The sequence below is a fragment of the Pogonomyrmex barbatus genome, unplaced genomic scaffold, assembly GCF_055798465.1.
Source record: "Pogonomyrmex barbatus isolate J1 unplaced genomic scaffold, ASM5579846v1 scaffold20, whole genome shotgun sequence".
Lineage (NCBI taxonomy): Eukaryota > Metazoa > Arthropoda > Insecta > Hymenoptera > Formicidae > Pogonomyrmex > Pogonomyrmex barbatus.
In genome coordinates this window covers 2,949,540-2,965,145 of record NW_028297117.1, presented here as the reverse complement: position 1 = coordinate 2,965,145, position 15,606 = coordinate 2,949,540, and the positions used below count along the sequence as shown (strand labels likewise).

General features: G+C 28.0%; 1 protein-coding gene across 3 annotated transcripts; it reads left to right on the top strand.

The window, feature by feature from the left end:
• The first annotated feature begins 2,071 nt into the window (after nt 1–2,071).
• LOC105429161 (proton-coupled amino acid transporter-like protein acs) lies at nt 2,072–12,984 on the top strand. Of its 3 annotated transcripts, none has more exons than XM_089077924.1 (11): nt 2,072–3,882; nt 7,032–7,191; nt 7,424–7,497; nt 8,762–8,857; nt 9,140–9,256; nt 9,714–9,986; nt 10,669–10,753; nt 10,930–11,202; nt 11,514–11,692; nt 11,965–12,134; nt 12,387–12,984. In XM_089077924.1, exons 4-11 carry the CDS (start codon nt 8,796–8,798, stop codon nt 12,629–12,631), a joined length of 1,404 nt encoding a protein of 467 aa, XP_088934050.1. In that variant the 5' UTR covers nt 2,072–3,882; nt 7,032–7,191; nt 7,424–7,497; nt 8,762–8,795; the 3' UTR covers nt 12,632–12,984. The 3 variants fall into 3 exon arrangements, with proteins under 3 accessions (XP_088934050.1, XP_088934051.1, XP_088934052.1); XM_089077925.1 differs by having other exon boundaries at nt 7,032–7,202; XM_089077926.1 differs by lacking the exon at nt 7,032–7,191.
• The last annotated feature ends 2,622 nt before the right edge of the window (nt 12,985–15,606 follow it).

Sequence of the window (15,606 nt, the reverse complement as noted above, 5' to 3'; positions counted from 1 at the left end):
TAAAATACAAATATATGCTATTTTATTTAACATATACTTATACGAAAAAATAATAATAGAAAGATGTAATAAAATTACAAATAGATAAAAAAATCGATGAAATCTTTGTACAAATATTTTTCCAAATGTTGCATTAAATATTTTTTTTTTCAAAAAAATTAGAAACATTATTAAGCTAAAGAAATAGATTTATTGACAATTTGCTTCAGTTTTTAAAGGAACTTGTTAATAATTCTTTTTTTTTTTCAATAGTATTTTACTAACTTACTAATACTTCAGTTTCAATTTCCCAATCAAGTTACTCCAGTTTCGCAGTTCCTTGTTATACAACTTTTACTCTCAATTAGTCCACCTTGATCAATCGCTAAAACTAACCAGCCAAATACTCACCGTGCGCAAGTCCGGTGAACCGCTTGCCCACCGCTAGACGTCGCTAGGGATTATAGGCGTATGGATCGCGAGGAGGGTAGTTACCCTCCCCGGTGTGACCTAAAGGGAATCCGTCCTTAATTCTCGCGAAACAGTAAAAGGCGTTGTGGCTGCCGCGGCCGTACGCAATTTTTTTCCGTAGCCTAAACACGCGTCTGCAGCCATTCGGCCGGATGTGCAGCCCGCGTCGGTGGTGCCGTCAGAGGGTGCACACCCTCGCATCCGAGAATTCGTCTGGCATATTTTATCACTACAATCATTCTTTAGCTTATACATCGTAGTCTGTGATATAGTGTCTTATCCTCGTGCCAGATACGACGACCGAATAAGCTCGAACGTAAGTTGCACGGGGTTGCGGTCTTCACTGGAGCACCATCATGCCTAGGTTGTGTTTAAGTTTAGATTAGCGGTATTGATTACGCTAATATAATAATGACATTTATGATCGAAGCATTCTAGTTTGCTTCAAAGTACATTGTTGTTTTTTTTTTTTAAACGAATTCTGTGCATTATTTATGCACTTTCCTCCGTACGAGCTTTCAGATAGAATAAGCGAGCAAGTTTTATTTTGAAAAGATTTCAAATAAAAATTTGAAAAATAATATTTAGTCACTTCTTTTTTTTTATGTATTTCTTTCTGATAATGCAGTAATGAAAGAGAAAATGCTTTGCATCAAAATATGTATTGTAGTCTTTAAAAATTGATATTATATCGATAGATAAAAATAGATAAAAATTTCAGTAGATAAAAATTTACTTAGTTTTTTATCATATTGTTATAAATAACATAATAATTAAGAAAGGATATAATTTAAGTAAAGCTACACACACACACACACACACACACACACACACACACACACACACACACACACAAAACACATTTGTATTGTTTAAGTATAAAGAACAAATATAAAATATGTAAAGTTTCATAATTTATTTAAAAATAAGAGATTAAATAATTAATTTAATATACTTATTAAACAATTATTAAACGTGTCTTAAAAATAAATGAATTTATTGAACTGAATTCCATTATACTTGCAAGGGAAGAAAAGTCCAGATCACATCGATCAAAATGGGAAAATACATTATAAATGCGTCAGCATTACATAATCCTGATGGTGCTTTTCACTAACGAGGATTCCAAATCTTAAATTCTGAATCTTAAATCGCATATTTATTTGAAATTTACGTACAATTTTCAATTTACGTTCAATTATTATTGAATTCCACAAATCTCAATGATGATACAAACAACTTTTAAATGCTGACGTTCGAAACCTGAGACGTCTTGTCAACACATTTCAAAAGATTAAAGACTTAAACGTTAAATCTTACAATAAACAAAGAGTAATGACGTCTCAGATCAATTTCTTCTATTCCTTTTAATTCCTTTGTTTGCTTTATAAAATAGATGTCAGATAACCAGATCGATAAATATTTTAATATTAAAAGACAAGATATTCTATTAATAAAACTTATAAATAAAACTAAGCAAATTGTTATAAAATTTATAACAATTCTTATAAAAATAAACAAAATCTTATTATAAAGAAAACAATACTGTTAATAAAACAATTTACATAAAAAATCAAACACTTTCCAATATTATTTAAATAAATATTTTCACATATTTTAAAATTTAGAGATACATATATCAATAACAATTAGGTAATGTGTATATATATATATATATATATATATATATACAATTTATCTATTGTTACATATTTCAGTCATCTTGTTAGTAAATCATCAACATGCACGATTCGATCATCGATTAAATCTCTTTAACGACGCAACTGATTTGAAAAATCATCCCTATGTTATCTATCATAATTTTATAACGACACAATGTGTCGAAGGTACGATGAAGGTAATATGACAAACAATCTTAGTCTCTTCTTAATCTAATCTCTTTTTCTATGAAGAAGAATAAAAGAAATTTATTCTCCTACGAAGAAGTATAAAATATATCAAGAGGTACAAATAAACACTGAAAAACATTATGATATACGGATTTTATTGCGCTTCCTTTCAGCATATATTTACGATATACTTCGTCTAATCTATCAACGTAGCTCTCACAACGTCACTCTCGCTGATAGTCTTCGAATTCTAATTTTACCAGCCGTCCAATTTTTTCTCGTCGCTCGACGTACTACAAGTTTCGTCGTTATTTTTTCGTACATTAACCAACAGATTACACAAATATCTTGGCGGTCAGAAACTATGCTTTTCCATTACAGGATGCTTATATAACACATATGTCAAGCTCTCAAATTGTAAGATAAATGTTGAGGTTTGAGGAAAAATATAAATTAAAGCACACAGATATAAATCAATTACTTATCTATTTGTGCAAATTATTTGTACGATTTATGCAAAGCTAATAATTAAAGCTATTTGAAATATTGATTGATTTTTTTTACTTGAAATATACAGGCGTAGCAACAATAAAAAAAAAATAAGAGATAACGAAGATGTCTTAATATCTCGTGTATGAGCAACAAGCGATTTTTCCAAAGATCAGCATCTTAATTTTTAATTGTTCAATTTTAAATTAATAAGCAAAAAAAGTTTTATGGAAGTTTTAATTTAAGTTATAGTAATATATTATCATAATAAATTGTAAATATATAAATATCAAAAACCTATTTGTAATTTTCATGTGTTATGATAATCGACACTGGAAATACGATTCTCTTAATAAAACCTGAGCATTCCCCCATCATAACCGCCATTATTACACTTTAATACCACGTATACTCGTCACATAAATCTCAAGTCTTGTGCGCGCCACTAACATATTGTCCATATTGTCGCACGCATATCGAATGATTATATTCTTCATATTTTTCATTATAATAATACAGCACTATATTGCAAATTTTAGATTAACGTTAGTAACGATAGTAGAAGCTCATCCATTTTTTGCATTTTACGTTATTATTAGAAATGACGTTGCATCCTTTATCAGAAATAGATCGTAAATTTTCTCTTAGATTTTCTATTCGATCGGAAATCGTTAATCCAAACAATTCCGACGAAATGTGGACGATGTGGATAGGGATAGGAAGATATCTAACATAATCAGTAATTCCGTCCGAATGAAAATTTAAATCGCGCGATTTTCTCGTAAATACATTTTCCGAATGTCTTCGGACGTGGAACTCTGCGTGATGTAGAAACAAACGCGGCGTGAACTCGAAATCTCACGTTGCCTAAATATCCGCCCGCGTGCATTTACGAGATGCCGTTTTAACTGGCCGCATCACGTGACAAGCTATGCTGAATGCGTACACCACAGCAGAAATTGAAGTGGTGCGGGGCAGTCGCGAGACATCCTCGGTTGGTCGCTGACGCGTTAACGTAACGTGAGCCAGTTACTTCCTCAGAGTCGAATTACATCCGGGGGTTGTCGTCGCGTTTACGGATGCATTTAATCCGGTAAGTTGAAACCCTTTGCCACCCCAATCATCCTTCACACCAGAATGATACTCTATGCCGAATTGAATATCGATTGAAGTGCTTTGACAACAGCACGTCTCTTCACTGTTTTCTCTGATTGCGAAATGTATTTTATTACTCGTTGTCTTTGTCTCCTAAATGTTGAAAAATATCTCGTCAGAATTGATCCACTTTTTTAACTGTAATCGTTTATATTTGTTGATCATAGTTACGATTCAAATATATCTATTACAGTTCTTGGACGACCAACGATTCTTATTGTCGTTGATACTATAACAACAATTGGCTACTGAATCATTAGTGGTGACATTATAATGATTATATTAATTCTTCTTTCAATGGCATTGAATCGTAGGCAGAAAGCTATTATGTTAGTTAGTTAGCTCATATCATCTTTTATAACTATGATTGAAGTAATCATTTTTATTAAATTTTATTTTCATAAATTGAAAGCTCTTGTAAAAAACTGTTGTTTATTTGCACAAGAGAGAAATCAGATAGCTCTTATAATCCTTTTCATGAAGTATCTTATTATAATCAATAATATTATGATAGTTATTTGATAAAAGATTTTTTTATATAAGAACATATGTATATATATAATATTATATAAGAAAAATATTTGTATTTGTACATATTAGTTTCTTTCTTTTGTAAAATTTCTGTTTGATATAAGAAAAATAATCAGTAATAATAAGATATAAAAAATCATTTAAAAGAACAATTTTCACATTATTTCTTTTATAAAAAGTTAAATTTGAAGGTATGAAAAAAACTGCCCATATATAATCATATATATATAATGATGATGTTCCTATATGATAAATTTTTTATCAGATAAAAATTATTTCCTGTGTATGTTTTGATACTTAAATATTTTAAATAATAATCTTTTTCTTTACAGTTTATACATGGACTTTTAACGTATAATATGTGTTAACTTCTTTCTACCTCAATTTATAAAATAATTGTTTAACATGAAACATTATTATCAAACAATTGCAAAATGTGATTTGCTTATTTTGCAAATTTGTTTATTTTTATATGAGCAGTAATTGCTTAATGCAATAGTTAGTAAGCAACATTGTAGTTTTGTGATATTTTTATGAAAATAATTGAATTTAAATTAATGCTCTGTATCATATATATATATATATTTCAGGATTATAACTAATTAAAAGTTAACTAATAAAGTTAAAAATTTTAAATAATAAAGTTAATAATTTTTCATTTAACTTAATTAATTTTAAATGAATTAATTGATAACTTCTACTAGTTATTTTTAAAACACACCTTTAATCTTTAACTTATTAACTTTTTTCCTGAATTAAAAATTTACTTATGTAGAAGAAAAAATTGTAAAAGAAGAAATGCATTTCCATATAAAAGAATATTTTTTCTTTATTATCTCATATAAATTTAATTTACAACTAAAATATTAAATTTATTTGATGATTTCTATTGTAATTATTTTGCTATCTAAAATATTCTAATTTAACAAAATTATATTCTAATTTAATGTAAATAATGATTTTTAAAATTAACTTTTAACTTAATTATTAAATTAATTAATTTAATTAATTAATTACTTATTAAATTAATTTAATTTTAACGCAATTTTCAACTGAATTAACTTCTTGTTGTCATGTAATTTTTAACGTAACTAAATTAATTTTATAAACCATTAATTTTGCGATTTAATTTAGCTAAAAAAGAACATTAACTTGCCCAACCCTAATATATCTTAATTAAATTAAATTACTAATAGAAAAACTGACTTTCATTCTTTAAAGCTGCTACACCTGTCAATAAATCGGAATATATATATTTTATACTTCTAATGAATTGAACTTTTATTTTAAATGCTATAAACAATGAAATGACTATTAAGATCGATGAAAGAACTGTTATACAATAGTTGAATCATTTATCCGATTCAATTGATATCGCATTACATTAGCTATTCGTTAAGTCGGCAAATAGCAGTGACAGGTTTTTTAATTGTGCAAAAAGACTTCGTCATCATTTAATGACTATATTGTATTTACGTCATGCATTTTGCGCATTTCTTGTTTTACAGGAAATTTCTACTATAACTATTTTTGTTCGAAAATAATTTGTAAATTTCGCCTAAAATTTGTAGTTTTTTTTTTACAATCTATAATTTTCTCTAAAATTATAATACATCTATAGCAATTAAAAAAATGGCACTTTGCTTTAATCTTATATATGTAAACTAATATGACATATTATTTCGTATAATAATTTACTCTTTTTAACTGTTACAATATATTTTAACTTAATAGAAAAAGAATTTATTTATTTCATAAATTGAAAACCAACATAACAGGCTGAAAAATATTTATTTTAATTGATTAATCTACTTACATTTTAATAATTAATCTAATTATTATATTCAAATTATATTACATTAGAATGGATATTTATTGCCTTTTTTTTATCTAATTTACATCGGGCAAACTTAACAGTGCGCGTCAGCGCAGAATTCAACAGATTGAATGATTAAACGGATGGAAGAGTACTGACTGTGGACTCTCGATACAATTTAACCATATCGTAATACGCATCATTTTAAACTGAGTCATTATCAACATTGCAAATGCACTACTCGTGATGAATTAAATATAAATCACGCGTAATATTTATTTCTTACATCGGAATATCTCGTTATTTTTTTATCAATTTTTTTATACATACCTATTGACAATAAGAATGTTTTATTACAGTTACATTATTTGTAACGGAAAATTATCAGCGGTAATGCATTTTGTGTATTAATTAATCTGTCATATGATTTATTACATATTAATTGTCGCATATCATGTTTATTACTACTCCTAACAATTATTTCTTTTAATCTGTTTTATAACAATCTGTTTTGCAAGCGTGAAATATTTGAAAATATTTGTCGCGGAAGCATCTTTAACTTAATGACTTGAATACGCGAAACAAATTTCTCTTCTCAGTTTCAATTCTGAGTTAACTCAGTTAACTTCAGTTATCCCTTCTCAATTATAGTTTTACAAAATTTGTTCATATTCGCGTGCCTCATTTCTCAAATGCTTCTAAAATAGCATGACACTTGTTAAAATGACTTTCGTTGGCAGAGACGGCTCTTCCGACGGCCTAAAATTAGTGGATCGACAAGGTATATTCCACTCATATTGTTCCACGCATGAAGCTACATAGCTCGTCAGGTCCCTCCCGTGCACGCTGAGGAAGTAAGAATTAGGAGGACTGATTGTAATACTTAAACGGCTAACCCACGTATGTTCAATGTACGCTTAGGCGAATATTCTTCCGTATTAACAAATTGATTGTATCATTTGTTATTTTATACAGTGAATTTTTTTTATTTTTTCTTCATATACTGTAATTTATTATTATGTTTGGGTATTTTTGAAATCACGCTGTATCCCTCAATTTTTAAAAAAATTGTAAATAATTATTACTAGAAGTTATATTCTGTCATCTAAGCTTTCTTTGATTTTCTTTGCAGGAGTACAGAACCGAAAACAAAGAAAATTACGATCTATACTAGTAACTACTGAAAGTTGATTGAAACTATAATAGGTAAGTTAGTTTTATAGTTTTCACAGAATTTATCAAAAAATAGCGACTTTAAAGTAAAAAAAATATGAATCTGAATTAGAGAATAAATGTTAAATCTAACGACTTTTATCAGTTATTATAATTTTGTTAATTATTTTAAATATATTAACGTACATTATTGATACGCAGTAAATTGTTTTATTTCAATTTGATTCAGATAACACAAATTTATACAGTACTTAAAAGGTTCAAGCGCAATTTGTCTTAATATAGACAGAATGCGCTGGAATCTTTGCGAGATAATGATTTCCTTTTTCCCAGATATTTCTGTCGCGACCATGACCTTAGAATAGAAAATGTTTCCTTGGTATAAAATTAGATGTCTGTGTGTTATTATGTTATTGAGTTATTGGCACATCAAACCTTCGTAACACAGTGCATTGCTTTTGCAGTGCATAACACAAAGAATTAATTAGCTATTAAATAATTATAGATATTAAGCAAATTACAATTATCCCATAATAATTTGTAATTATAATGATACATCGCTAAATGCGAAGAGGTGCATCATCGTGCGCCGTTAAATGTGAATTTACAATTTTACGAGAATAGACTTTGTCCTCGCGCGTATTTGAGATCAATCGTTCGGTTCAACAATGCAAAACAGTCAAAGGCATAAATAGCGAAGTGCGAGGATACCCGAGTGCAACCTTCAGTAAGTTAACCTCAAGCTGCATTTGACCTCAATGCAATAATTAAGAGCAATCTGTTCTGTAAAGAATGTACTAAACCCGCATGCAACGGAATTCGCAATGGGGAATTGACACTTTTCCTTTATTGCATTGCTCCACATTTGTCCCAATTGATTAGAAGTTGAATGTATCTGAATGTATCCTGATATAGGTCGAGTCTCACATTTTTGTTGAAAATTAAAACGAGATTATGACAAAATTAAGTCAACATTTCAATTTTTATATTACTATATATGCAATTATTTTATTTAAATTAAATTAAAATAAAATTAATAACTATTTTATTTATTTTCCTAAGAAGATAAATTAATGTCTTACATCATATAAAATAATTTTAATAAGTAATTTGCTCAATATCTAAAATTATAATATATAATTACGATTGCTTCTTGTTGCTAGAGATAATAATGGCAAAATTAAACTATTTGTTTAAATAATTTTAAAAGATTTAATGTAATGTGTGTAGTGTATACATAAAAAATTTAAATAATTTAATGAGAATAACATATAAAACATAACAAAAAATGTTTTAGTGATATAAACAAGTCAGAGGAAATTTGCGAAATCATGGAGAACTCGAAGGAAGAATATATAAATATGCAGCTGATTGACTCTCAAAGTCCTTATAAGTATGATTAAATAATATTGAATATACTAAATAAATTCAAACTTGCTATTTTTTCTGTATAATGTACAATAGATATATAACATCTAAAAATAATGAACAAAATAGTTGATATATATATATATATATATATATATATATATATCAATATTTCTGTATATATATATATATATATATATATATATATATATATATATATACAGAGATATTGATTTATAAAATTTATTTTAATTTTTCATTATACTTATGTCTATCACATCAATATTATTTAAAAATTTATACGCAGGAGCAACAATGAAATTGCTGCAGATGGCATAAATAATACGGAAACTGTATTACCTCCAAGCACAAGTACGGAGGATTATGACCCTCATAAATATCGAAATAGACCAAATCCAACCTCGTAAGTATGAATAATAATTAAACGATTTTATTGAAAGAAAACATACCCTATTTAAAGAAAATAATTTATTATTAATTTATTATTTATAAATTATTAATAATTTATTAATTTATAATTATCTTTCACATCTGTAATAAAATTTTTAATATTTTCATCATCTTTTCCAATAGCAATTATTAAAATATGAGATATTTTTAAAGAATTATTAAGACTTTTACAGAATATTTAAATATAATTAATATATAAGAATTAATTTCATGAAAGTATTCAAATGCAATCGCTAGCTATTAAAAGTTGTTGAGACACACACAAATACTTATGAATTTTTAGGTGAGAAAAGTTGAACTTCAGCATATACATATATTTATAAAAAAAAAAATGAATAATCATATTTAAATGCAGCATTTTCTTCGAGAATAGTTTTATTAATTTGGAAATATTTTTTTGTTATTTTCAGAAATTTCGAAACTCTGGTTCACTTGTTAAAGGGCAGTTTAGGTACGGGGATCCTAGCGATGCCGAATGCGTTTTATAATAGCGGTCTCCTGGTCGGTGTCATAGCTACGATTATTATAGGGGCATTGTGCACCTACTGCTTGCATGTACTCGTAAAGGCGCAGTACAAATTGTGTAAACGGTTAAGAGTTCCTATACTGAGCTATCCACATAGCATGAAATATGCTTTGGAGCAAGGGCCTCGATGCGTGAGCTGGTTTTCACCTTATGCACCGTAAGTATCTTTCGTTATTTATTTATGATATGCAGTGATGCTTATTAGTATAGTGGACAATATAATCACACCTATCACATTTGGCTGTTCTCGACTTTTTAAAAATAAAAAATAAATAAAATTTATATATATATATATATAATTTTATACATATGTGAAACATTATGTTTAACTATTTTCTTTCACAACGTATTAAAAAAAGCAAACAAAACAAATATATATTATTCAAAAACAAAATGCATATAACTGTAGCACTGTCAGCATAACTGTAGCATAATTAAATATTTTATATTTATATACGACATAATAAAAATAAAACAGTAATATTAATATTTATTAATATCAAATAAGTAGAAATTATTTGAAGTAAATAATTTAGCTTATATTATGTGTACCCAATTTGTGATGAGTTAATAATGGTAAAATTAAAAAGCTATAAGTATAAACGAGGTATTCGTTATAGATATTTGTTGTAGATATATTTTACTAAAATAAATAATACGTATGAACGTTATTCTGCTGCTACGTTTATATATATATATAAAAACTAAAAAAAAGTATTGATTGCTACACAAAAAAAAGTATAATTATTTCACTCAGTATTATGTATTACGAAGACATGCACGAGTCCGCAATTAAATTGCAGAAATATTATTGACCTTAAAAATACTATTATTTTCAGAGGACTCGTAGACGGATTTATGATAACATATCAATTGGGAATTTGCTGCGTTTATATTGTATTTGTAGCAACAAATATCAAACAGGTAAATCAACATGACTAAATTACACGCGATCAAACAAAAAAATGTTAACATTAAGCATTCTTGAAATACGTTACTATCAAGAAAACACATTTCGCTGATCAACAATTCATGCCAGTTTCAACATACATCATTGATAATGGGAACGGCACATTCATAATTTTGTTAATGATCTGCAGGTGGCAGATCAGTATTGGAATCCTTTGGATGTTACGACCCACATGCTTATTTTGTTGCTTCCGTTGATTTTAATAAATTATATTAGAAATTTGAAGTTACTAGCACCGTTTTCCACGCTAGCGAATCTTATTACATTCGTTGGGCTCGCCATGACTCTAGTGTATATGTTTAAAGATCTACCGTCAATCAGCGAAAGAGAAATGTATGGTTCATTAAGAAATTTTTCTCTTTATTTTGGAACGACGCTGTTTGCGTTAGAAGCCGTCGGTGTGGTAAGTCTAGAAATTATATAATCATATATATAATAAAATATTTAATTGCTATATATATAAAATATAATTGCTAATTGTTATTTATCAAGACATTCTTGAAGCTTGATTTTTGTTATTTTGTTATTTTGTTATTTTATAATTAATATCTAAAATAAAATATTAAATATGTGCATAATTGAGAGGTAAAATTAATATCTATTTAGGAATATCTTCTATAAAAATTTTGCTTGCTTGTACTATTATGTATAATTATATTATCCTTATATTACTCTACAATAATATTCGAAAAAGATAATGCTGTGGTCGTGTAGATTATAGCTTTGGAGAACAATATGAAGACGCCGCAATATTTTGGAGGCTACTGCGGAGTATTGAATATAGGAATGACTGTGATAGTCATTTTATACATAATCATGGGTTTTTTCGGCTATATAAAATACGGATCTGAAGCTGCGGGAAGTGTCACTTTTAATTTGCCGCAAGAAGAAGCGTGAGTAGAGTGAAATGATTCCAATTTTCAATAAGACAAATTATAAAATTATTAATCGCATTTGCCTCCAAATCACACAATCAGATATTAAAAAAAATTTAGATTCCACATATTAAAATTTAAATTTTTATGCAAGAGAATACTTGAGTAATCTAAAATAAAAGATCTATTTGAGATATTTACCTTAATGTATAATAATAATCAATTAAGAATAATCAATTTCTCATTATAAACATTATTTTTCATGTATCCTTTTTTATTATTTATTGCAGTATGGCTCAAAGTATTAAAATAATGTTCGCGATCGCCATTTTTATAACATATGCCTTGCAAGCCTATGTGCCCGTTGAGATTCTGTGGACCACTTATTTGGATCATCGAATACAAAACCGCAAAATTTTGTGGGAATACGTTTGTCGAACTGTCGTTACAATGGTCACATGTAAGTGGTACAATTATTAAAACTTTAATTAACAAACTAATTACTTCTAAATTATTAAATTAATAAATATAATTATCAAACTTCTAAGATATATTTGTTAGGTTATAATATTATGTAAATTAATATATGGTATATTAAAAAGTACTTAGATAATCATAATCAAGTAATCTAAATTTATATAAGATTCGATAAGTCGATCTTTGAAAATCCATAATTAAATAATAATTCTAAACTTTGTCTTTGTCATTTCAGTCGTTTTGGCAATCGCTATACCGAGACTCGGCCTATTTATCTCCCTCTTTGGCGCGCTCTGTCTATCCGCTCTTGGTATCGCCTTCCCGGCGATTATCGAGATATGCGTATTGTGGCCGGACAACGATTTCGGCCCCCTCAAATACATACTAATCAAAAACATCCTCCTGATCGTATTCGGACTGCTGGGTCTCGTGGTGGGGACCTACGTCAGCATCGTGGACATAGTGAACTCCTTTAAGTGAATCACGCGATCGGAATGCATGCACGCGGATATTTTCCGAAGTAGAAAGACGTACGAGACGCAGCTTGCAAACGAGCCTCGGCCAAGACGAGTTACACAGTTCAAAATATCTGCGAAAAGCAAAGAAGTAGCTCTTAAGCTCGTGTCTCTCTCTCTCTCTCTCTCTCTCTTTCTCTTTCTTTCTCCCTTTTATCGCCGTGAGAGTTTACTTAGACTTTATATAGGCGATGAAAAAAATAGACGCGCCGCGCTAGTTGATCGAAGAGCACTCGGAATAACAGCCTCCGATCGCAAATAATCAGGGGGCTCGATCTGTGATGAAATCTCTCCTAGCAACAATAATGTACCGAAAAACGTCATCGCCGCTCGTTGTTGAAGATTTTTATTACACATGATTAGAGAAGTGCATATCTGTATGCGTTCAACTGGACCGTACATACATACATACGTACGTACATGTACACCGTACGTGTATATGTATGTGTATGTGTATGGTCCACTCTAGTATATATAAAAATGTCACGTCTAAAGCGGGCTTTACACGTTAGTATATACGATTATTGAGGTAGGTATTAACGAAGAATTTTCCATAGGCGATTCAAAACACAGTCGCGCTTAAGCTTCTTATCTCGGTGATACGAGTACTTAGGAACACACAAATACGGCTGACATTCGTTTTCTTTTGTAAGAGGGATGTCGCAATAATTGATATTCGTGCGACGTAAATTCTGCAAGAATTTGCAAGCTTTTTAACATACCTTCGTTTAAAGTTTATAAATCAATGATTTCAAAAATCAAGGAAAAACAATTGTTAAACCGTATTATCAATATCTAAAATTAATTTAAGTTAAAATTTTAAATGAAATTAAATCATTGAATAAAATTAGAAATGTTTTGTTTTAAACTTGTCAAAATATGATTAAATTTATACAATATAATAATCTTATTATTATAATAGATTATTACGACATCCTTATTAAAATATGAAAAATATCTCAATGTTATATCGTCGACAGGAAACATTCTAATTTCATGAGATTTCTATTATATTCAATCGTTTTATATAGTTTTATTTAGCTCCACTATGGGGTGGCAATAATGAGGTGTTAAATCTCTCTGAGTGTTAAATTTTCTGAATTCTAAATATGGAAACTTTTATATTTAATTTCAGAAAATTTATCAACTCTTAAGCCAAGACTTCTCCTCAGTGAAAGTTTTTCCAGAGACTTCGAATAATAAGACTTGTATCTTATTGCTAAAGAAGAAAGAAAAATCACTGTTTCAACAAAACGTGACTCAAATGTTGAAACGTGAAAGTATATGAAAGTTATACGTAAACAGTAAGTCATTATTATAATATACATGCGTTCCATTTTCTACCGTTGAAATTGTAACAATTGTTCTCTATAGATGCACGTTGCAGGGTAAAAATTCGCAAAAGCTGCATACAAAAGCGGATCTATATATAATTATTATCGAAGTCATCTTGAACTACTATTTATACAAATGTTTTATAAATTTACAAATTTTTATGAATATATGATGAATACATGAAAGATAAGCAATTTATGTCAAGATAACATAATTAGAAATATGGAATAATTAAAAATCATTTTTTTTTATATGATTCGACAAGTATTCCGTTACGAAGGTGATCCGCTTAATCTTTCGCCTTATCTCGATTATGTTCGATAAATAATCTTGTGATCATATTGTTGTTTTATACAAAATTGAATATTTTTTTTTCACAAATATCGAACAAACATTTTGGATTCATTTATTTTTTTGACATAATACTCATATACAAGATGTTTCTTAAGTATGTTTAATATTTTACAAATTGACTTTAATATCATTTTATTATAAAAAAATATATATATTATTATTATTTATTATATAAAATATATATATAGTTTTGAAGGCCTTGTTTCAAAGATACGAAAAGTTCTATAAAATTATTCTTTTTCTTTATAAGATTCTAAATGAAAAGAAGCTTCTTTTTCAAATACTGGAGTCAATAAAAAAGTTATCACATACTTTTTTTTATTTATATTTATTAAACTCCAATAAGCAGAAGCAATATTTAAAATTATTATTACATTGTTAGTTTATTGATCATATATTACATTATTTTATTAATTAAATAAAAAATAAAATATCTTAAAAAAAGCAATTAGTTTAGAAGCTATTTAAAAAAACAACAATTTCATGGTTTTTTTTTATTATCTAAAATTATATTTTTAAGACATATATTTATGTGAATTTGTCTTTGTAAAATTAATAATCAATTTCAAAAACATTGGATAAATACTTAAGAAATATATTGTATCTAATAGAGATATTCTCATTTGCACATATTATATTTTTGCTCACGTTTTTAGAAAAGTGCAAATTCTTTAATAAAATAGAAAGTACCATTTGAAATGTCAATCAACGTAATATTAGACTGAGAAAGAATATCATTCTATATTGTAACTGCAAATCTAATTCTTAGGCTGAGAAAGTATTATTGTAATCTGAAAGTATTCTCCAAAAATCACAAGGCTTATTGTTAACTGTTAATGACTACTAATATATTATATTGTTGAAAGTGTCTAATTATTCTTGTCTAAGCAGATCTTAAATTAGTATTAAGCCAGAGAAAAATATGAAACCTTGTTATTAAGATCAAATATATTAATATTTTTAATGAAAGTATGTTACAAAACAATTGATTGTTAACTCTCATGCACGTCGCAAATGTTACATTATTAGCGATAAAAACACGTTGCCTCGTTCCGATATCATATTATCATATTAGCAGCGTAACACGAAATAGAAAAATTTGAAATCAGCGAAAGCACAAGAGAGAAAACCTGTCACCAGTAGTAAAATATACCATTTAAAATGTCAATCAAATAATAGAAGCAATAACGACTATTGCGCTAATAGTTGCGATGCAAACTGTAGATTAGTAACGATCTCACGGAAGTGGAA